This window comes from Seriola lalandi, unplaced genomic scaffold, assembly GCF_002814215.2.
Source record: "Seriola lalandi dorsalis isolate HSWRI2012SDOR001 ecotype SW California unplaced genomic scaffold, Sedor1 jcf7180002054288, whole genome shotgun sequence".
NCBI classification, from domain to species: Eukaryota; Metazoa; Chordata; class Actinopteri; order Carangiformes; family Carangidae; genus Seriola; species Seriola lalandi.
The window spans coordinates 593,015-617,960 of NW_019524841.1; the positions used below are offsets into that span (position 1 = coordinate 593,015).

Here is a 24,946-nt window from a genome sequence, read left to right on the forward strand (position 1 = left end):
TAGCATTAACAGCTGTTTACTTACCAGTCTAGAAGAAATGTGCGAGTTCAGCATCAGACTTCATTCCTTTACTCACCAAGAGCTGTCTCCAGCAGTGGAAAGCAATTACAATTTTAAATCTTATCTCTATCACTTCTTTTCTTCTCCTGAACTGAAGCGCACTAACCAGCCAATCTCAGCCAATCTTGTCCCTTCCCAGTAGTGACTCACTCAGCACCTCCAATCTGCCCTGAAGATGTAGCGCTGCTCAGAGGGCTTATTATAACCACTTGTATTATAAAGACAACAATGACCAGAGCTTTTGTCAAGCAACAATCACCACCAGCCGCTCCTGGCAAGAAACCGTGTTTGACGACAGAGAAAACTTACAAATAGCCTCTTTGACAACATTTGTTCTTATTTCTACCACAGTTCAGTCCACGACTCAGGCCAAAATCTCACTCCTGCCTTATTTATCATTCCACAGCCCTCTACATCCTCTGTGACCTCTGATGAGAAGGTGGACTATGTGCAAGTCGACAAGGAGAAGACCCAAGCACTGCAAAGCACCATGCAGGAGTGGACCGATGTGCGGCAGTCTACTGAACCTGCCAAAGGGGTCAAGTCCTGACACTGACCTTGTACAAAAAAAAAAAAAGACAAAAAAACAAAACAAAACAAGATTCCAATCTTAAGTCAAGCATCTCCAGTGTCATGCTCCTATCATTACTATGAATACTGGTTGGGCTTGTTTAAGACTGAAATGTTTGGACAAAAAGCCATAACCTATCCTATGCCTGTTCTCTGTGATGATTACTACTGCAGTGCACTGCTAACATGCAGGATATCAGGCTATATAGGTGAAGCGCCCTGCCAAAGCTCTTCATGCAGACTGTTATAACAGTGTATGGACAATTGATAACGTGTATGAAAAATATCATCCTTACTTATCAATCCATCCTTTAGAAATTGCAAGTATTTCATCAAAGCTGTCCCGCCAACCTCCTCTGCAACAGTCTATCATTTCTTTTTTTTTTTTTTTGCATCAAGTAGATAATTTACCCAATTGCTGCCATTTAACACAGTAGCAGAGGCTAACTGGTCGATAACCATTTTAATATACTGTAAGAGTATGCTTAGTGGTCTCAGGAATGCCAAGATGCACTCCAATTTTGGCATGCAGGCAGACTCTCTCTTTTCACTTCAATCTATCATTTGTGCTGAGTCTTGCAGAAGCAGCAAGGAGATTATTTTCACTGCAGGCAATCATTTCAGCTTAGCAGTGCATGTCTGGTAAGGGGGGGGGGGATACAGTGATACAAAGGCCTGTGTCAGAATCCCTAATGATAACTGTGCATGACTGTTGCCTCAGTTTCAATTAAGTATGAGCCCAAACCATATTTAAAAAGCTGTCAGGCTGGATGGCAGGCCAATTATTTCAATGCAGGTACAAAAAGTCTGTAACGTCCAAATGTACAGAATGAAGAAAACAAGACGAACATGAAGACGTATCTTGTGTCTTTGTAGGTTTGACTTCAGTGGCTAATTCACTTCAGGTAATATTCTAATACATTTCATTTTAAATGTGCACTGACCAAGAAAATTACTGAGTCGGAGGAAGTAAAAATAAAGAAGTTCAGATACCCTCTCTCTCTCCCTCTCTCTCTCTCTCTCTCTCTCTCTCTCTCTCTCTCTCTCTCTCTCTTTCTCTCTCTCTCTTTCCCAAGACCATAAATACAAGCTAAGTAGAAGGAGAATAGCATATTTATGTTTTCCAGAATTCTGCCATTCACTGGTTTATGTCTGAGGTCTTTGATACGCCACACACTACAGCTACGTCTCTGAAGAGTAATTGTTTCCTCTATGTAAATTATTAATAGAATGACATATTTGCGGCACATCTTGTCGACTGTTTGATGCACTTGTCTGAGACAAAAAGTGCACCACAGTAATGTAATGTTGTGCTATTCTTGCAAAGATAACCTGCCACAATGAAGATTTGCCAGTGATCGTAGTCACTTAAAAATAGTTGAGCAAAGAATGTTTTCTTAATTTCATAAACTCTTGTATTTGTTTAATTTGCCTTATGTTTTCATTTCAGTTTAGACTGTAAATTTTTGCCTTGAAGAAATTTAATTATTTACCATATTATTCAAGGAAGAGCCATATTGTATTTAGGACAACTGAATGATCAGTTTCTCAACTTAAGTCCAGTATTTCACTGTGGGCTGGAACCACTGAAGGGTGAATCCCTGTTTGAACCTAATATGAATAGTGTGGCCATACAGTGCTAGATGGTATTAATGATTAATTCATTAAGATTTACTTCCTAATGTTTTTCTACCATTTTTACTGCTTTTTGTATTCTTTTTATCATTATTTTTTACTGATTCGTGTAAGCAAGTGATACTCAAGAAGAACGGGGTCAGGCTACATTAAGCTAAGTTTGTTACGACGTGTATTTTATTCCTTTTTAAATTCCCATTTTTATGATCTATACATGAAATGGGGAGGCTGGCAGTTTGAGTTGCACTTGCAAAGCCCTTCCTGGGCCAACTGTGATTCAGAAAGAGCGAAAAGAGGAAAGAAAAGACTGAAGAAAAGCCTGTCTCCCTGTCAGTCTCTGAAGTGAAATGGATGTGTAATTTATTATCTAGAGAGACCCGTTGTAAGCAGAGAGCTGTGTATGTGTTGTGGTAGATTGTGAATTGTAGTATGTTAAATGACAGCCTGACTGGGCGACACTGAAAACACTGCTCAGATCTACTGTCAGACTGTCACTGGGTTGACGTACTGTACTAGTAGAGAATTCATTTTTTAACCACTTTTATTGCTACTACTGTAAAGCATTTGCAGATTGCTCGTGTTTTAATTTATTAATTTATTGTGTGTTTTGGAGTTGATAGTTGTAAAAAGGAAAAAAACAACAACCAAGCAAGGAAACCGTCTCTCTACTAACACTGATGTATGCAAACTGTCTTGATTTTGTGAAGCAATATGACAAATAATGCCAGTGTGATGGTAATGTGGTACACTTAACTTGGGATTCACAAGAATACAAGATTTTGTTATTCCTGTATTATGGTAGACTTAAACTGTGGACATAGAATAAATCAAGAAGTGAAAGTTTGATGTGAAAGTTCCTCTTTAAATCCTTTTTTTTTTTTTTTTGACAGCAATGGTACCTCGACTCATCTCTCCCCCGCAGATTTTCAATTGGTGCTGTAACATGTAGAAGTTTGATGTCTGCTGCCCCCTGTTGAGTAGGACAGCAGCTGCATCCGTTGGTGTTTATGAGATGACAAGCTACTGTTACTTTAGTCAAGTATTCCACACATGGGTTTTTGAAAGCTGGATATATACTGCAATATACATTAGCCACTTTTCATGCCTGTACACTGAAGATTCCTTTCATTCCAAAACCATAAAAACTTTATTGCTGGAAATTGCACATTAATAATGTTGTTTTTTACTGAAATACAAGTAAAAGTAAGGATTTGTTTCTCCACTAGTCTACCTATTAAATCAATTGTGCTTCAAGGTATTACTATCATTTTCCAGCAATGACCAATGACTAGTACATCAAATGACTAATCGTCTAAACATTTCTTAGTCAAATCAAAACCTTAAGGACATATTAGTTGACTTACTGACTAAGAGAAGAAGGTAGGAAATAAAATGTGCAATGAAGAAAAATAATTCATTACTCATCTCTTGCAGAATGAACCTCCTTTCTCACAGATGACAGTGATACTGATACTACTGTCTAGTCAGACACTGGCCATTATTGACCACACATGTACTGGGCTGCTCCTGGTATGAATAGCAGGGGGAAAAAATCTGTTTCTTCACAATATTAACTCATTAAAATGATGCACGGGGACGTCCATCCAGAAATGTATTTGTATGGCTGCAAGCATTTGCAAATGTTACACAAGTTCGTCTGTATTTCTCTGTATGACAATTTAAGATCCACTGGGTCTGATGAAATTCAGCAAAATTCTTCATTTATTTATAACGTGCATTTCTACATTGTGGAGGGTCTTATTTTATTTTACTGACAAAAGCAGTAATATCTTGTGCTGTCATGCCTTACTATAATTTTTGTAGTTAAATCCCCACTGGACTTCATGAACCCATAAAGCATGATGTGATTTCTGCTGCCAAATTATTATTGAACTTGTAGTTTAAAGGAATAAAACATACATTTTTATTCAGTTATCTACCAGCAGAGTGTTCTACAAGGGTATTGCTGTAAATTATGAATTTAAATCATCTGTTGTCATCCCCATGTGTTCGTGGTAATGATAAACTCATGTCCGACAGACTAATAGTAACCAAGAAGGCCATGCTAATGATTCTGATGTCCGACAGGTGGGTCTAGGTCCCATTTCCAGGTCAGAAGGTGGTCTGAGTGTGGTAAGAGATTGTGTTATAACTGCAGAGTCAACAAGTTTGTGATGACAATAGCCAATCTTTCTTCCCATGTCAAAGCAGCTTATGGCAGGATGCTGAACCCTCAATGACTCTATTGTTATCATTATTATCATCATTATCATCATTATCACTATTAAAAAGCCAGCGAGGCAAGTCAGTGTCCCAGAGGACTGATTTCTCTGTGGGCTTTTTTCAGTGTAGACATGTTCTTATGTTTTTGTGGTTTTCCTCCGAGTTCTTCAGTTTCCTTCTACTTTACAAAAACATGCATCCTGTTTCTGTGTCAGTGTGTTTGCCTGTCTGTGGTTGTAGCCTAAACCTTTTGGTGCACTGGCATCTAGTGCAAGTCTTCATCTACTCTGACGATGAAGTTTGCAGCCACCTACGACCCTAAACTTAAATTATCAGGTGGTGAATGAGTCAAAGTGTGTCTGTTACACTGAATCAACTTGAGAAAAGAAGAAAAACCAACTGAATTCACTTTACCCTTGTTTTAATTTGCAAGGTTCTTCGTAGCCTAGACTTTTCTCACCTTTTAAGGTGTTTGTGGTGGAAATAACTGCAGCCACACAGCAGCAAGTGTCGGTAACCCCCATGCACCGATGCCTTTTTTTTTATTTTAGACTCTATTGTCTGTTTATACCCCTACTGCATATACACAAACACATAAATGATGAAACATAGTTCTTTACTTCATACAACATACCTATTGTTTATTTAGTATTTGTTAGAAAGGCATGAGTTCTATTTTTAGCACACACATTTAGTTAACTTTTTTATATGTAACATGTATGTTTATTTATGTAAACTTCTCTTAAGTTGTTCTAATTCTGTTTTAGCGGTGCTGGGGTTTTCCCTTTCCTCTGCTGCTGGGGTCATCTGGCCAGGTCGGGCCTCAGGAAGCAGGAGTCTTAAGTAGAGGAAGTGCTCATTAAGACTGAACCAAGTGCCTGCCACATCACGGGGGGACTGGGGTTATTTAGATTGATTATTGTCAATTCTTTAGATTTAAGTTTGGCATTAGGATATTTTTCTTTTTTAGAATCTATAGGAAATGTATTTCAGTCTACAGACTAACTGTAGTGTTTTGTTTATTTGTTAGTGAAGGTGTTAGTGTTTATGTTACCCCCTTTGTGTGTACAGCTGGTCTGATCAACCAGTATATACGTTTCCTTTTGTTCTCTGTCTGTTAGGTCAGTTAAGTTCTGTTAGATAAGTTGGTTTGTTGTAACTTTGCTCTCGCAGCCTGTGTTTAGTTCTGTTAATTTGACCTCTTTTAGGGGCCCAGGACGTTTTGCTGTTTTTGTAAAATAATTTGTCTCATTTGGGTAAAATAAAACCCTTGTTTTTTCAAAATACACCTGTGACTCCTTATGCCTTCCAGCTCGGTCCCTCACAGCGTTGATGTGTACATTAAGTAGGCAGTCAGCTTCTGTATTAGCCAGACATTTAAAGAGAGTTGTGAAGGTTTGAAGTTCATATAGATTTCATGCACAGCAGCCTCTCTCAGTTCCCACAAAATGAGACCTCAGTTGGACAGTATGTATAGGATCAAGTCAGCAGCCAATCAGCTGCTTTAAGTGGTTAATTCATTTAGTGGCTTGCTTAGATTTGTCTGCTTGTCCAGAGAGGGCGATGAGTGGGCAATGATTGGGATAAAAGTAATCTTTCTGGCTGTATAGGAAGTTGTGTGCGATCATGAATGTGTAAGTATGATTCATATTTGTTCTTTCATTGTAAACACCTGAGTGAGTGCTCAGTGGATTAATATGTGTAATTTGATTTTGCCGACCAGAGGGCCAGTGGAGGTTAACTGACATGCAAACTCATTGCAACTTGGCATTATTATATTTGCAGTTTTATTGTTTATTCCTTTGCGTGAAGATGTGATATAGGCCTATAGGTCGAGTTGTGAAGTCTTACAAGTTAATACTTTACTACAAGCAAAATATATTTATATAATATAAAAAAAATATTTTATAGGCCTTTAGGTGTGAGTAATTGAACTTGTTCAGTTATGTTGTATTTAATTGCTGTGATATTACTGTCAGACACCTTGTAGTAGAGTATAGAACATCTGAAACATTTAGTAGTAATTGATACACCACAGAGATTTCTAACACCACCGTCAGTGAGTTTTATTAAGAGATCTCAAACACCATCACAAGATGTTTGACCACAGGCTGTTACTATATCTGCCACTACACTTCATCAGCTACTCCCAATAAATATGACACAAATGCAAACATCAGTGTCACATTTAAAAACATTAGTGAAATCTTTCCCCTCTCCTGTCACGGTCCAGGCCTGGCAGGACAGTTCACCCCTCACTCCACTAGAGTGTGCATTTGGACCCAGCCACATTCATGCGAGTGTGTCATGTCAAAAGAGGAATGTTCATACAATGAGGTTCTGTGTATAGTGGCTCCGCTATTGCTTCGGTGCACCACACGGACAAACGATTGTCAATGGACTATTTGAGACGGATCTCAATCGGTTTATGCAACGGCTCCTCGCGTTTCGACTGCGTGGTTTTTGACTTGTAATTTGCAACCAGATCCCTCTTATCCGGATGGAAAGAGAAAGACAGAGAGAGAAAGGACTAATTTCCTAACAAAAATGCCGTGAGTCTTGAAGTTTAGTGGGTTTCGTGTGTTTGTAGGTTCTCCTATTTTGGCGACCAGTCGCTTACTTTGAATTGATTGTTGGCAGCCGTACTGTTTTCTTTTTTTTCTGTTTAATAAGTGTGGCACATTAGAGATAAAGTAAGCTGATTATGTGCCATCGATATAGGCTACCCATCGGTGAAACTGAAGTGAGGGATTCATAGTGAATGTAGCTAATTTATCTGTGAGCAGAGGTCGAGTCGTTAAGCAAGAGCGGATTCATCCCAGCTGTGAATCCATGAGCCTTTCATGTTGGTAAATCATTTCAGTTTTAATTATAAGCTGACACAGTGCGACCCTTGAGGAAGAAACCACTAATAAAATTCTGTAACATTGGGACTTTTCAATGCCCCTGTGGAACATAGGATGAGTTTATACTGACCGTATCTCACTTTACAGGCAAGTGTTTTTTTTTTAATCTTGAACATCGTTATAACATTTCTCAGTTTGACGAGATCGTTGTGCAAAGTATCTGTCAACAAATACCATAGGCTACATCGTCTTTCTCTCTTGTGAGTTTGTTCGTACAGTCTAGTAGGCTATTTCTCTTTTCCACATGGGATCATAGCCGAGTCCATACCTATTGTTTTCTTCCATGCCCGTGCTGTGGTCCATTAAAAGCTCAGTGGACCTCAGTCTCTATAAACTTGTCAGGGACCTGCGGGCATGGGAGAAGCGACACCTCAGTCTGCTCCAGGGGCATTCGTACCCATGTTGGGTGTTGGTTTAGGAGCTATGCCCGGTGGGGTCGGGAACGGGCCGGTGGTGGCCACCTCCAGAGGCTCAGCGGTGCCACAGCTGCACAACGCCATAGTGGAGCGTTTGCGCGCCCGCATAGAGCTGTGCAGGAGGCACCACTCCACCTGCGAGAACCGCTACCAGAGGGGTCAGGCCGAGAGCTCTGACCGGGAGCACGAGAGTACGCTTCACCTGCTCAACATTGTCCACCAAGGGCCTGGGAACCGAAAGGCAAAGGGCAGTCGTGGTGGATCGAACCAGCAACCTCCAGAGTACAGCAGGTCCAACGGGGAGCAGAAGGGCTCGGAGGGCGAGCAGAAGCTTTCCACACGTATAGCGGTGAGTTTTGTTCTGTGGTTGGGGTCATTTGGTGATGATGATGAATAATCAGTATTGTCACCAGTTATTATGGCAAAAGTTGTGGTGATGATGAGAACAAAACTCAGACCAGGAGAGATTACAAGCATTTTTTTTTTCTGCATGGTACTTGGATGTGTCAATCTGCTGCTCAGCTGACAGCTGCAGTTACTTCAGTGATAATCTATCAATTAATGTCTCTACACATACTACTCCAACATCACTCTGCTGTGACTTGATGAACAAACAGTTGAGGCCTTGTCCAGCCTTACTGGACATAACCAAACCCAGACCAAATGGCACCACATGCAGGGAATGTTTTAAAACAACAGTAATAAACGCTAGGTTCCTGATTTTGCTGATTAAAGGGAGCCTTGAAATAGATGGGATGATGCAGGATCACAAAGCTTGTTTGCAAAGCAATTCATTTAGAGGAAATGGTTTTGGGGTCAATGGGTCATGGCGATGTTTTACATTTACTGCAAACCGTGTCAACAACTTCTACTGTGCGACTGATCCAAACAGATTGATGCAACACATTCTGTGGCTTGTTTAACCCATTTATTATGCACTGTTACCACATTTTGCAGTACAAATAATTCAGCTTCCTTTATTCGTGACATTAATCAGCAAAATATCAAGAGGATGCTGCGTGTCATTGAAAAGTGTTTCTCAAAGCGTTTTTAACATGAGGGCTTTTTGGTTTTTTTTTTTATCTCTGAGAGATCCTGTAATTCAATCCTCAGAGTGAAGTAAGCTACATTGAGAATAAAGGATCATGTAGTTTGCATGCTCTCCTTCAACAGCAGAGCCTCACAAAGAACGCAGGGTATAGGGAAACTTTACTGTGAAACGCAGCAGGGCTTTCTGTGTGCCTGCTGGTGCTGATAGGACTGACTTCCTGTATCGCATCTGGTAAGGGCACAGCCAGTGAGATGTCAGATTTATTTTGTTGTTTTCTTTCATTGGGCATGAGGGAGTTCGGCAGCTAGGCTATGAATTATTTCCCAAGCAGTGTTTCAATATGATGTCAAAAGGGTGAAAGCTTGCAGATGTTCCTGCACTAGATTTGCTTGAGATGCTGGATGGAAAAATAAACAATGTAATATTTTTTTCCAGTATAGCCATAAAAGGGCAGTGATGATTGTCAGTTCATTTATTGTCATTATAGGAATCGGGCACAGGATAGGCCTACTACATGTCAAGCAACTGTATTGGCTCATTAATCAAGACATTAGCGTACAAGAAAAGTACATTTTCCATATAGCGCTAACTTAAAGTGCACTTAGCTTTCTAGCTTTTAACATATTTAGTTTTCATGCTGTTAGGTACAGTACAGCTGTGGAACATGATGGGAGGCAAGACTCAACAACACAATGGATTAGACTGACTGTTTAAAAGAGGTCAGGGAACATCATTATCATGTACTGTTTCATTTTCAACTGATGTTGACTCTGGAGTAGAGTGTTCTACACAAAACTGATGAGTGCAGCAAGATGGTGTGGAGGAAATGAAGTCCTGGCGTACATGTTTATATCAACCCTGAGGTTAATATGTTCTTTGCAGCTCACGATGATTGGTTGAAGCAGAACAGCAGAAATTGCAGAAATCCCCTTTAGTGCATTTATATGGCATGTATCCAGCATTTGTGCTGCAGAGAGTTCTTTCTTGAATTTATTCAAAATGTGTAAAGTGTGGAAAAACTCTTGCAAGCAAATATTTAAAAGATATATTTTTGTATCATTTCTGGCTCTAAAGACAGTTAAACTTTTGTTTCAAATATTTCCTGGGGTGCAGCTGTAATTCACCATACTACATTCTTTTGAATTAAAAAGTAAGGCTTCTACAATGGCCACATCTGTGCATGTTATTGACTGTTCACATTGGAATTTGCGATGGAAATGTACACCAAGTGAGGGGCAAACAACACAATGGATTATGACCGGCTGGGAGCGCGGAGTGAGCAGCACTTAACAACGGTGCTCATTGAGACCAGATTAACAAAGGATATTCTCTTAGATGAAATTGGAGAAATGGGAAAGAAGAAGAGATGAGAGCTTACTTATCCAACCACTCATAAAGTGATTTTCCTTAATGCTAGCATGAACTCATCGAAAGCTTTCGGATATTCATATTTTAGATTATGTTTATTCACAACCAGTTTTTCAATCTTTCTCTTCATACCTGTATCGGAAAATGCATTCATCACAGAAATAGGTCACAGAGTAGAGCTTACAAAACATTAGCCCTGTATTACAATGTACAGACATTCAGTTTCATCAGATCAGGAGCCAGCAACCATATTACATCGTCGATCAACGATACAGATAGTGAGTACAGAAAATAAAAGCTTAACAAACATAAGCCTGATATAGCCTTGCTGCATGTAGCATGTCATGCATTGTCATGCCCTATTATCATGCGTTTAACAAATGGCTCACTAAGCACCTTCTTGAAAGATGTGCTGGCCATGAAGCTGTTTGAAGCACAAGGCCCCCATATAAATGTTTAGAGCCACTGAATACATTTCCTGCACGTGTTTACTTAAAGTCAAACAGGCCTTGAAAAAGCAGTAGGCGAGGGATGCCTGGTGATTAACAGTCCTGTGTGCACTGGGAGGATTTTGTTATTTCCCAGTCTTGTTGTAGTGACAGATCTGGGAACTATAGGCCTAGAGCAGCATGTGCTCTGTATTCTGTTGTGTTTGCTTGTTATGTTTTCCCACTCGTGACTCTGTGTGCCATCAACATGGCAGCAGCTCTTTTTAGTTTTAGTTTTTGTCATCGTAGTGCTCTGAAACTCAAACTGCGCAGCTGCAACGTCCCCAGTTCGACGCCGTCCTAAGAACTTTGTCATCCTCCTCTCTCTCCCTATGTTTCCTGTCACTCTCTACTGTAAAACCTCCCAATAAAGGCACAGTGCCAAGATACTCTTAAGCTTCACATCTTAATCTGACACTATTGTAGCATCTTGGGCAAATAATAAAAAAATTGGCATCTCGGTTGCACTTTTGATGACACATAACATGTCCCCAACTTGGGGTCAGGACCCCCCACACAAGGTCACAAGATAAATCTGAGTTGTTGCAAGATGATTAAGAGGAAAGCAAAAAAGAAAAAGAAAAAACATTCTGCTACAAAAAATTTGGTTTATTTTTTCAGACTTTGCTCTAATTTAGCCTTTTTTTTTTTTCCTTGGAAGTTATTGGGGTCGAGAGCCAAAAGGCTGGGAATCGCTGCATTGCAGGATTAAAAGTTTATATTTATATACTATAAAAAAAGTTGTCACACACATGAAAGCTCAAATGCAAAATGTTTGACATCTTTTATATTTCACTTTGTTGAACCGACATGACACGAGTGCTGACCTCCTTAATTCACCATCACTGAGGTAACTGCAACTTCCAGCTGACCAGTGGATTGACAGCCTACTCAAATAGCATGGAGAAAAATAAATTCCTTGTGCTCTCTTGTGGTCATGTATGATGGATGAAGAGTGTGTGCATGTGTGTGAGTGCGGGGCGGGGTGTGTGCAGTGTAAGTGTTTCCTGGCATACCCTGTTTGGCTGTTGAACCGCCTGAATCAGAGCTGCCGGTGGTCTGATTTCAGCCTGGCTCGGCTGTGATGTGAAACAATTAGCCCAGGTCCATGGGGGCCACCCACGGTGAAGCCCACAGCTTTACCCAACCCTGTGGATGCAAAAAGGATCCATGTTCAGCCCACAGATCACTTCCATGTTGTCATGGGAAGGCTGAAGTTTTTCTTTTCAGGATAGCTGGCTGTCAGTTGACGTGAATGCTGAATTACTTTAAGTCCCCTTTAGCGAGGAATGGAATTGCTGCGGGTGCTGTTTATTGACAGCGTGGCTACACTGTAAAGCCTGATGTGATTAAGCTTGTCTCATTGTGTGGACCTTAGCTGTGAGATGAGTTGAGCATCTCATAGTGCTCTGATTAAAAGACATTAAAATGGGCCTCCATATACTGTAGTAAAGCCATCTGTTAATCTCCTTCTTCTATTTGGGATTAGTCATCATTCCAAGATATGGTTTAAACACAGCCACAATCCAATTCTGTTAATGTATAGTGCATCTTCTGGTGTTGAATATGTGTTCAAAATCTCCTCTATTATTAAATGTTTTTATTTTATTACATTTAGAATGTAAAACATTTGATAGTGTTCTGTTTTCAGCTAATGTTTAGTTATTGTGATAGTTTAAAAAAAACTATTAACTCAGAGGGGTGTTTATTGACAGTAACCACAGTGCACCACAATAAGTGGCTGAGAATATAATGCTACTTTATACAACTGTTATAAACTTGTTAGCTTGACAGATTTAAATATTTATTGACCTATTCATAGCTTTTATTTAACAAAATGATACCCACAGGCACCAGAGTAAAATATGTTATGGAGAATGATTGAAGTTTAATGATGTTTTCGAATTGAAAAGTTCTTTTTATACTCATTTATTCAAATACTTCCTGATTAATTTCTGGCAGTAACATGCTTATGTTTCTAAAGTGGATATTATGACTTCTCCATGTATACATTTCTGTGTTGTGTCCTCTGATTGACACCACATAAACAGAAAGGGGTCTCTGTTGCATTTCGCTGGCTTTTTTTCTGATACACATCAGCCAGATTTACTGACTTGCGCCGTAAAGGTTGGGGCTACGTGACATTATGTTCTGGACATTCAACAGTCATATCCATGGGCAGTTCATAAATTTTGAGCACCAACTAGATCTACGTAAGCACAGCTTGTCTATAAGGAAGAGGGAAATGGTAGGTTAATATCACACACACAAAGCTAATGCTGTGGCTTGTCAGTTTCCAGGAAATTACTGCCTCTGTAGGACATTTGTTTGGACAGTATGTTGATTCTGACTTCGTTAATAGCTACTGTATCATCTTCTGGCTAAATCGTGCATGAAATGAATGTCTCTATTCCCCAGTAAACATAGTTTTATGATAACATCAGCGTACATGTGTTCTAAACAGCTTAGCTACACATAAATTTTGTGATCATGATTGCTATGTCCTCAAGGGAGAGCAGGGTACAAGCTCCAACAAGCTTTTCTTCTGGTAGCCAACCCAGACGCCAAATTTTTTTATCAAAAGTTCACTGATGACTGGTATTTCTCAAAGGAGCTTTATTTTTCAATCCCTTTCAGTTAATGACAACATTTACTAAAGATGTTATTATATAGACTGTATTTTCAGACTTGTAAACTGCGGCTTTTAAATTCATCCAATGTCATGATATTAAAAGTCAGGCTCTCCAACAAATCATTAGTTCTAGTATGATGAGGTCCGAGTATGTCAAAGGAGAGAGAGAGAGAGTGTGTGTGTGTGTGTGTGTGTGTGTGTGTGTGTGGTCCAAGAGATTCTGCTTTTTGATTTTGAGGATGTCTTTAGACCTAAGCAGTTGCTGTAGTGCTGCTTCTCTCCACCTCAAGGAGATCAAGTATCTGTGGATTTTTTTTTTTTTCTTCGTGGCTCTCTTTTCTTTGTCAGTCCAACCATGCTGGCTGCTCCACTGACTACCCGGCTCTAAACAATGTTGTTAATGCCAGAAAATATGCATCACTTCCTGTGCACCAGTGGATTTTTCCCAGAAAAGACCTATGAGACACTGGCTGTTAAGGCCAACAGATTTACAGTAAAAGCTTCCATGAGCTTTTGCTGAGTTTACATGAGCTTCCATGAGTAGGTTCTATCAGTCAGTGAAGGAGAATAGTAAAAATGTCAATAAAAATGTGACACAGGTGTATTGGCAGCAAAGCAGGTGGGATTACAGATGAGCATTTAATAGTAATTCATAAAAACTTCCCTGTTTGGCTCAAGTAGTGTTCTTTTCATACTCCCTTTTGTGTGAACTCTGTTATCATCTATCAAGGCCATGTATTTGCTTTTTTTTTCTATTTTTAAGGCTTTAAAATTTGCTTATGGAAAATCTGAGAGGTGGAAAGAGTTGGATCATATTCATTTCCTTTGTTGAGATGTCCAGTCGTGCTGGTTTTACACTATAATCGGACACCTTTGGAAGGTAGCTAATAAAACTAACAGTCACCATTTTGATAAGTCCAATGTTATGTCGGTGGAGGGGAAAAAGGAAATCCAGTATAATTTCTTTAAAAAAAAAAAAAAAAAAATGAAAAAAAAAGACAAGGCTCAGCAAATGTGGTGCCATGCAGCAGCGTGTTGGAAATAGTGCTCTGTGAATCTGGGACATCTCTGTACCTGGCAAGATTTGTATTTGCCTTCTCCTGAAACGAGGACACTTTTATTCTTTTCTGGACTAATTTAGATTTTGTTAACAAGTTCCAAAAACACACAGAAAAAACCAACAACAAAAAAACAAACAAACAAACAAGTAAAATAAGAAAAAACAAAGAAGAACATATGACTCAAGGACGACGGAAGTTTCCAGACACGCAGCAGGGCAGTGAGGACGTGTGTCAAATCAAAGGCATTCATGGATCATCTGTTATACAGTAGTGGTGTTTTAAGAACCCCCCTCATCTCCCCTCCTTCTTCCCACTCCCCCACTCCAACACACTGAACCACCCATCAGAGACACACACACACACACACACACACACACACACACACACACACACACACACACACACACACACACATCCCACCCTGCTGCACACGCCTCATGTTTTATTCAGCAGCCTATGGGAAGGCTGTATCTGTCTTTGAAGAGTGCTGCTGAAATCATGTAGTAGACCCATCTCATCCTCAGTCTTCAAGGGATGATACAATATAAGTGGATACATGCTCAGAGGAACACAGGCCTCTCACAGTCCAGGTGGGCCGGGTCTGCTCAGCTGCCGTGTGAGATATACAACAGCGTGGGCTTCAGGGTAAATTTAACCTGTAGTTGTGCTGGAACCGCTGCCCGCACTGGGTTAAAAAGCCTTTCCTCTGTAGATGTCTGGTTGCTGTCCTTGGCTGTGGCCTGCATGCTTTCTCTGGCAGAGCCTTTACCTTCAGATACCATGCTAATATTGTAGAGAATACATGATCAACATCAACCTTGCAACACCTCTTCCCCGGTGGTGCCGGGCTTTGTTGTTTCTGTGTGTCCAATCTGATCATTTATACTCAGTGTGCTAATAATTTGCAGGTCATGTATATCTGTTTGTTTCTTCTCACATGATAAGAAAAAACAATTATGATGTGATATGTCTAAGGCTGAAATGTAGTTGATCAGAAAATCAATCAAAGGCCGATTTTGCTAATTGTTTGAAGCCACATATCAAGCAAAAATGCCTAATGTGTTGGTGTCATCTTCTCCAGGGTGAGAATTTGCTGCTTTTCTCTATTTAATGTTATTGTTATTTGAATAACATGTGGTCTGGGAAACTGTGATAAGCATGATTGTTTTGTTTTTTCTGACATTTTGCAGTCAATTAGTTGTGGCCTTGGTTTTGTCTACGACATTATTTTTTATCTAAAACTCTAACCTGTAATCTGATCAGTTCACCTAAAATTAAATTTAAAAAAGAAATCCAAAAATGGTGCTCAATTGTTCTAAATTTCCTTGTTCGTCCTCCAACTGGAAATTAGATTCTGCAGTAGACTCTTGTGAATATGCGTAGATACTTGTTTCATGTTTTGAATATGAATTACCCCAGTATTCAGTGTTTCATCCAAGTGAACATTTCACTCGGTTGAAATACCTCCATTCCCAAGGGGTTTGGATTAGAGAGTCCCCACTGTATCCCTTTGTTGTTGATTTGTGCTTTCAGCATGCTTCCCGTTGTTGCCAGCACTTTGTTTGAATTTTCAAGCATTATGTGGACCTAAGGACACAAAAAATATCATCTGTGCCACTGCTGTCAATGGGGAATTTTAGGAGGACTAATAAGCCTGCATTAGTGTTCATTGTATTTATTAAACCCATTTGACTGAGGAAACATGTTATTTCATGGCTTGTCATCATCTTGAATTTAGACATTCAAATATATGTGAAAAAAGGAAAAGGAGAGGACCATGTCTGTGTACATCTCCATCTTCAGAGGGGCCTAGTAGAGGTATCCGTTCATGCCTGATGCGATTTCTTCTGCTGAGAGAGCTCTTTGAGGTTTGTCAGGTTTTTCCTGCTTGACTTAATTGAAGAGAGGGCAGGATTGTGTGTGAGGGAAAAAGACAGAAGGGGAGGGGAGGGGGAGGGAGAGAGTAGTGCCTTGGAGTGTCTTTCCACAAGTGCTTTGCTACCCAGCGCTGAAACTGGAACCCTGTGGGAACAAACATGTTCAGGTGTATTTTATGTGCCGTGCATGGAAGGTATATTGAGGGGACAAATTGCATGCAAAACAAAACATAATACAAGTAGCAGCACTTTGTTGCCTTGTTTACAAGAGGACAAGGCCTAGAAAATAGACATTGTTTTAACTCTGTGTTATTGATGTGGTTTGGTTTGGGATTGTTTCATATTGTGCACCAACTTGACAACGGTGAGGGTTTGTTTTCGAGCCAAATTAGAGCAGTTGTGTGCCGAGATAAACAGCAGCTTATCTATAACTGCTCCCACAGTTATCTGACTATCAGCCACCTGATATGTCAGAGTTTCCTGGACTTGTGTAGCTGATGTTGTAAACAGATCAGATTATCACAGTTGCCACTGGAGAACTGGGTGTGGATGTCCACTTATCTGTTACCGTGTTCACACAATGTCTCGGTCCTCACCTTTTGCCGAAATTCTTTACTTCAGCCTCATAAGTCTTTATAAGTCCACAACAAGATCTATTTATTAGACAAAACCATTCAAACCATGAATTAAATCAGCCATCTCGCTCCTCTGCTGAGGAACAATTGGGTTCATAGCAAAGCAGCTTTATTTGCAGGACTTCAAACAGCCCATTCTCCCCGGGGTCATTACCCCGCTCAGGAAATGAGAAAGTGGGCTCCTGATGTCACTGGCAAACCCCTTGAACAGAATGCTGGGTTAAACCGGGAGGGAAGGGGGTGGGTGGGGGGGTGGTAGGGCCATGCTAGATCAGAGTTCAGACATGTTTACATTACAGCTCAGGATATTTCTCAGAGCCCGGCCAAGCTGCTGAAGTTCCCAGGCTCCAAAGTTGCGGAGTGCTGAAAAGAGGCACAAGCATTCACTTTTTCTTCTCCTGTCCTCTCTCTCCCTCCCGCTCCTGTGCTCTGGGGTCTAAGTCATAGTTCAACCCCATTTGCATCGTTCTAATGTTCTGTTCTTTGCTACAGTTGTCCTTCGGGAATATAATAGATGTGAAATATATGAAAGGTGAAAGTCACAAGCCTGCTTGATATAGACAGTGTTTGCATTTCTGAAATGTTGCTGACATTGTTTTAGAAATGAATGTCAGGAACTAATAGCAAATTCAGCACAAGTTTACATTACTATTTTTTTTTTCTTTCTGTCTCTAGTCCTTGACATCTCCTTTTCTTCATCTTCCTTTTTTTTTTTTCCTTTCTTTTTTGAAGAAGAAGAAATAAGCATATCCTTCTCTCTGTCTCACCAGTGACAATAACAATATCTGGCAAAGCACACAAGGTGAATTCTGCTCCATTGATAAGATGAGCATCTGAATTAGAGTTAAACCAACACCCTGAGCCAATGTTGGTATTTCAGGAAATATCATCAGATCCTTCCAGTGTTGTCAACTTTACGGAAACAGGCCTGACCACAGCAATTACATATAGCTTGAATGTTTTTATTTTTCATATTAGACAGCTGACTAGTTAAATCATTCATGTGCAGTGTGGCAGAATTTCATAGAAGTCAGTAGTCCCTCGCCCTGTCTAATGGGGCTACCAGCTGATTTAAACAATAGAATCAGTTTGGATTTCACTGGAGACCTTAAAGGATGAATCTGGTTTAGTACAACTTGGATCTTTCTTCATAGTTTTGGACAGTTGGCAGTGAAGATGGATTTATCTGGAAATGTAATAACATAGCTGGACAAGAAAAACAAGTGAACTGAACATGAGACGGGTTTAAATCAAACCCTCTAAATCCTTGTCATTTTTGGTCATGGACATCATGGTCAGATTTGAAGTAGCTAAATATCAAAAACAATATTTGGCTGGTTTGCAGCTGCTTCATTAGAAAATATAGATACTGGTGCTGTTTCTGCCTTCAGAATTTCTCAACTGTCAAATCCTAACTCATATGTTTCAGACTGCTAGACCAGCCTGTCCAGAGCCTAAGATTCAGGTCTACAGTAGGAACATAGATGGTCTTGTTTCTTGCCTCAGCTCTGCCAATAAGGTTGAGAAGTGGCAGCTGGAATGTTTGTGTTAGTGCTCTGCTGTGGTGAGGTGTCACGGTGCTGAGCTATGCTCTGGCGCCTGCTCTCTCTCCACCTTGCCTAGAGGCACACAGACACTGCTGTTGCATCGACAGCACACACAGGAGGTGAAACCAGGGGAGGATCTCTGGTCTCTATCCGCCCTGTCGAATCATCTACAATCTGCTTTTTACAGGAAGCAGGCCAACAGTGACAGAGGTGCTGCATGGCTTGGTGGCTATTTTAGACTAATTTCAGCTTGTACAGAGTATGGCATACATTGGAAACTGGTTTAATCAATTATTATCAAATGATTTTGATTTCAGATATACCAGTGCTCCAGTTAAAAGTAATAACCTTTTGTTGATGTTACCAAAAATGTCTAGTTAAAGGCTGGTTTTTGCTTGGCCAACAACAGCAGTTCCTCTTATTGAAATGAGGCGAAATTTCTCTTAAAAACATTCACATGCTGCAACTTTGTTTATGACAAAAAGTTCAGAAAAGGGAGATGTCCACAAACAGCTGATAATAATAATAATAATAATAATAATTAAACATGCATCATGTTTTACATCGTACATGCTGTTTCTGCTTGTTTGCGTGACAAGTGAGAGAAATCTGTTTCCCTACCATGATGGGATTACATGAAGAGGTAATGAGCAGGAATATGGAGCCTCTGACTGAAATCATGTAGCAGACAGGAACAGAGTCTTGCCTGTTTGGTTGATGGGAGGATATATTTCCCTGTAGGTTTTTTTTTTTCTTTTTTTTTTTCCTTGTCAGCCAAATTGTTTAAGTTGTGTAAACATATGTAACTGTTGGGCCATTTGTGTAAGTACACTGAATAACCAGAAAAATTGAAACCCATGCTATATAGTAGTACTAAGTACTTTCTTTTTCTGCTTTGTTTTATGGTTGTTGACATTTTGTCAGAGTTGTTTTTTTTTTTGAGGATGCAGTTTGACTTTTTGTACTGGATTGCATAATGTGCTACAGAGGTTTCTGTGGTTATTAAGTGCACTTTCAGCTTAAAGTAAGTGAAAATGAAACCTACTGTCTTAATAAGGGCCTTTTATTTTCACCTTCTTCCTGAGAAGTCTTTGCACACTCTCATGGTTTTATAGAAAGGATTCCTAATTCTCCTAAATTGTTGTTTGTGCCCCTTAAAGTTTTTATCTCTTTTTCTCCGCTCTCAAAAAGTGCAAAGTATGTTTAAGCCATCTGGTAAAGCCAGGTGGTAAATGTTGCTTCCCAGAAGATGAGACTGAGTCTTTCAGCAAACAAGGGGGGTGAATCCTGGAACTACATGGGAACAATGTCTAACTGTGGCTTGTGGAGTAAATCCAAATAACGTAAATATGTATGCATTTAAAATGGCACGTCTAAATGTAGCAAAGTTATGTCAAGACCAGATCATGTGTGTTTTCCGCTTGTTGGCCTTTCCACCCAGCACGAGTTGTCTACACCAGAATACAATCTGATTTAACCCTGTGCTAGTGAAGAGGACCCTTAAAACAAACTTACAGTCATATCAGACAATATCTGGCATGAGGAGGGAAAACATGTGTTAGGTCAAGTGCTACCACCCAATGATCATTAATCAATTAATTATTCAGCTCTTCTCCATCGGTTTTCCACTTTATCAGTTTCTCCAATGCAGCTCATAAGACCGTACTAAACAGAATTCACTAAGAGGAGTAAAATGAAAAAATGTGATCAGTGCTATTGTTTGAATGGTCTCTGTAACGGGGGCCCATTCTAATTTGATTGTTTTGGCTGACTTGTTCTTTTTAATTGAGATGGCAAACAATCATTAAGCAAGTAAAGGCTCATTTTCCTGCTGCCCTGCTTACAGAGAAAAGCCGTGATGCTGCATTCTTTTCATAGCTGTTAGTGAGAAAGTGGGGTTATTATGTGTGCGTGTGCATGATAACAAGAAGGAGAAAGAGAGAGTGAAGAGAACATTCCTTTCTCACTCCCACTCTCCACCACCACACCCCCATTGCTACTCACTGCCACCCCACCCCCAGTTTCCTTCCTGTGCTTTTTTTAGAGTCTATTGGATGTTTTTCCCACATCCGGCAACAAAGCCAGCCTTTTTTATGCCATAAACTAACAGCATGGTGTTCTGTGGTTCAGCTACACACAGGCATGGTCAAATGTGATAAATTAATTGAGGCTCACACTTCCCTAATTTCATGTCCTCCTTCACTTCACCCTAGTTGGGTGCAGTATCTCCTTGAAGAGCAGAAACAGTTTCTGTCATGTACTGTAGGATATTTTCCGTAAACGGTAATAAAAGTTACATGCAAATACTGTGATACATTTTGGTTGTCGATATCTTGGACTTCAGTTTTAGCACTAGATATGAATTTGAGACTGTAGGCCCCGAGTTTGATGTGAATTTATATGATTTTATTTAGTTTTTACTGAAATTTAAAGGTTCCATATTGTATAAAGAGAGATTTTGATGTCATTTTTGATTGTAAAGCAGAATAGGTTCTATATTCATACTGTGAAAGTATCAAAGCGGAGAAATGCACATGGCCTGTATTCAGAAACTGAGCCTTAAAACGAGCCGTCAGGACTTCCTGTAACTTTGTGATGTTACAACAAAACAGCCACTACTCTCAGCCACTCACCGAGCCCGGCCCACCCAGACCAACCACCCAACCTTGCAGGATTTGGTTTCTCTGAGTGTTTACCTGAAATCTGCTATATTTCTATTTAATCACTCAGAAAAAAGTCAGCCAGTTTACAACAGATTAACCAGTTGTTGCTAGAGCTCCAGAGAGAAGCCTGAGAGAGATGATGTAAAACTACATTGAGATGGTTTTTGGTTCTTAAAACCAAAAATATATGTTCTTGTGGATATCAAAACGTCAAATACAAACCAGAGAAGTTTAAAATTCATCTTGGAACTCATCTCAGACTACAGGTAGTTGCCATTGACTGACATGCTTGAGTTTGTGTGCTTTCCACACTGTTTGTCCATGTTACAGTAAAAGTTACCTGCATTTGTTCACCTTAGATTTTTAACCATTTATTTTACATAATTGAACAAGTGGTCCATAAATGGTCAATTAAGTGGGCCACTGGCCTACAGAACATATGGTATTTAAATGTTTTTAGTCTAATACTTATTCCAAGAGTTAGTACATTATACCAGAACAACAATTTAAGCACTGATTAAAAATACTGACTATCAGCGTTTGTCCTCATTGTCATTCCCAGTGAATTAATTTCCTTGGTAAGAAGGAATTTTCCCCTTTTATTATGCTGCCTTGGCTGAGTTTGAATCACCAGGCTCATCTGTTTTGCCTGAAGTAGTCAAAGCGAGGGGGGAAAAAAACAGCTGTCTAGCTAGTGAAGGGACGCCTTGCCAGTTGAGCTGTGAAATCCACGCAAGCAGGCAGGATAATCTCTTCCACCCAGACCAAATATCATATCCTGGGATGGAAATGCAGATATGTCCATGTACACAGCCTTGACCCAACAGGGTGTAATTCAATGTGACAGCAGCATAATGTACAATGTGATGTCCTGAATCTCATCACATTGGCAATAAAGGTAGATGTCGCTTTTGTTTGAATGACATTTCTGCCAACAGCATACAGGGGGTAACCTCACACAATGCTGCATTTTAAACTAAACTGCAGCATTGCCACAGGTTTTTGTTATTGTGTCACAAGCAAGATGAGGAATGACTTGTAGATAGACCTAATGCTATTCACATTTCTCCAACATATTTACTTTTTAATGAAGAAAACTTTCAGTTTTGCTCAGCCTCCAGTAACAACCCTATGTTCGCTGGGGAACTTATGGAGAGTTAGACTGGAAGCAAGAGATTGATTAACTCGTATTTTTATTCCTACTGCAATTTCTCCGACTTCTACTATCACTGCGATCTGGTGGTTTATCTGCCATATGACAGCCTCCTTCTGGTTAGGTTATTGTTGTTCCACAGCCCATTTCTACAGAATGGGCAGAGGGAGCCTGGCCAGGTTCTGCGCTTCCCTCTTCAGCAGATGCTGTGACGATAGCCACATGGCTGTGAGTCCCTCATCTGAGCAGTTTTCTTTGCTGAATTTTGAGACTTCACTTACCATGTGGTTGTATAATATAAGGCATCCATAATACAAGGAACTTGACAGTTTAGTAATTTGTTCTAAATTGAAGTAGACTAGAAGTTGAGTTTTATTTTTCATAATCCTTTTTAAATTTAATATAATCAGGTATAAATAATTTAGGAAAGAGGATAGGGTATATGTTTGGTGGTAGTAGAATTGGAACATGGACTTTAAACCGCTAACAAAATGTTCCCTATCAAGAACAGTTAGCCTATTTCCAAGCAACGGACTAGATGTTTATTTGACCAGATGCCACTGTAGGTACAGAGGACCTGCTTTTATCTGCTATGAACTATTTTGGGATGAGATTGGGAGATCCTTTTTTTTTTTTTTTTTTTCCACATCTGTCTATTGAGCAAAAATCCTCTTAATCAGCTTGAGATCATGACAGTTGCTTTGTGTTTCTCCTAACTTTGAATGAATTTCAATAATCACGTTATGGGAAAGTTGTTTTTTTCCACTTGGACAGATTACCTGAGAGCGCACCGTGTCTCTCTCTCTCACCAGCTGCGACATGTAAAAAGACCTAAAGCGTTGGTTCACAAGGCCCACTTAGACACACACAAGAGCTGCCAACATGCACAGACTTGCTCAGAGACATAAGCTCTGCTGCACCCTTGAACTCTCCCTGCCACTGTGAGAGCCATCACTGGCCCAGACAGTTGTGAGCTCAGTACCTGCAGGGCTCTATGCGAAGGCAATTTAGGCAACCCTTGGAATGAAATGTCTTATTTTTTATTATAGATGATAGTTTTACATGAAAACTACCCTTGTTAACCTAAATTAGAAAATGGGGCAGCCATAGAGAAGAGTGTCTTGTTGCCCCTACACAGAATGTTAAATGCAGTTCAGATGGTATCTATCTGTGTGCACAGGAAGTGACAAATAAAAACTTGAATTGTTGGGTATTGGTAGAGAGACTGACACAACAGGGCCAGTAAAAACTTTATGGGTTTTTTTGATGGTCTCCTGGCCCACCGATGTGACAGCCCACCAGGATATGTCTCAGTATGCCCGATGACCAGCCAGACTATAAAGGGTTTTGTTGTACCTGGGTGGTGGTTGGAGTGAATATCAATAGGTAATAAAAAATCAATCTAACCTAATGATAGCAAGTTAAAATCTACCTTTTTCTCTCTTCTCCTCTTTTTTTCCTCTTATTTCTCTTTCTCACCCTCTTGCCTCAGCCAGATGTTGCCACATGTCTCCACTTTATCTGTCGTTTCAAATTAAAAGCCCTCTGCAGAGTCGTGTAATTGCGACTTCATGATATTGCAGCTGCGGCAATAACTCTGCAGCTGTGGTCTGCTGCTGCAAAATGTATATATGGGAAACACTGTAAGGGCAAGTGCTTTCACATTATTATAATCTGATTCAATGTTAATATGAAAAATATTGATTAATATAACATAAAGAGAGAAATAAAAACTCAAACAGCAACAAGCATGAACTCGGTGTTGGTCAATGTTTTCCCTCATTTGTCCATTTTGTTATTTTGTTTTTTTTAATATAACGATCACAGACTAACCTGATGCCAGATGGTTTGTTACACAGAACCATCTGGGAAGGATTCATTGGAAACTGGCAGGCGCTTTCAAAAAAATACTTGGCAGGTGATTGGGTGAACCATCTGTCTGTCATATGACGTAATAGGAGAGCACTAAAGAGGAAACGCAACACAACAACAAGCCGCAGTCTGCGGAGCTCTGAAAGTTACTTAGCATGTCAGTAGATGACTCTTACCGTCTTCATAAGGAAAATGACAGTCACTTCGTGTATCCAACAGTAGTTCCTCCCTCATAAGGCGCTGATTGGTCTGAACCGCCGCCGCTCGCAAGATGCAAGATGGATTCTCATTTGCGAGAAATTCAGCTCCCTTGAAAGGTTTAATCAGACTGGCCTGGGTTTGTAAAGATGAATATAACATCTGCAGTAAACTGGCAGCATGTTTCATGATTTCTTGGTATCTAGGTTCAAATCAGACGGTTGCCTCCTTCCAACATTTGGAGCCAGCAGTGTGCAAAATTGTCTAGCGTAGCTATTAATTTAGTGCTCTACCAGATGATTCCCATGGGTTTCATGTTTTTTGTGGCAAAGTCAAACCAAAGGCTTTTCACCAGTATCAACAGTGTGAAAACCAGTTGTAGCTTAGAACGCAGCTGTCCAGAATCAAGGCGAACAATTTTGAATTGAATTGACCTGAATTGTTTGTTTTTCAGGGATGATGATATCTAACTAATATCTAAGATATATATCAGTATCATGTGGTGTTTTGTTTTTGTCCTTCTGGGAAATGTCAGGCCGATGATAAATTTTTAGAGGTCACATATTTTCTGTTCCATGATCCCCCAATGCC

The 24,946-nt window shown here is 39.9% G+C and overlaps 2 protein-coding genes across 3 annotated transcripts in view; both read left to right on the plus strand.

Annotated features, from left to right (window-relative positions):
* The window catches only part of gab2 (GRB2-associated binding protein 2), a 36,374-nt gene extending 33,256 nt beyond the window's left edge, over nt 1-3,118 (plus strand). For both annotated transcript variants that reach the window (XM_023405887.2, XM_023405886.2), the window contains exon 10: nt 467-3,118. In XM_023405887.2, coding sequence (XP_023261655.1) covers nt 467-610 — 144 coding nt within the window. In that variant the 3' untranslated portion in view covers nt 611-3,118. The remainder of the gene's footprint in view (nt 1-466) is intronic.
* A 3,726-nt stretch (nt 3,119-6,844) lies between these two features.
* Nucleotides 6,845-24,946, plus strand: part of maml2 (mastermind like transcriptional coactivator 2) — a 34,057-nt gene continuing 15,955 nt past the window's right edge. The window contains exon 1 of the mRNA XM_023405884.2: nt 6,845-8,159. Coding sequence (XP_023261652.1) covers nt 7,749-8,159 — 411 coding nt within the window. The 5' untranslated portion in view covers nt 6,845-7,748. The remainder of the gene's footprint in view (nt 8,160-24,946) is intronic.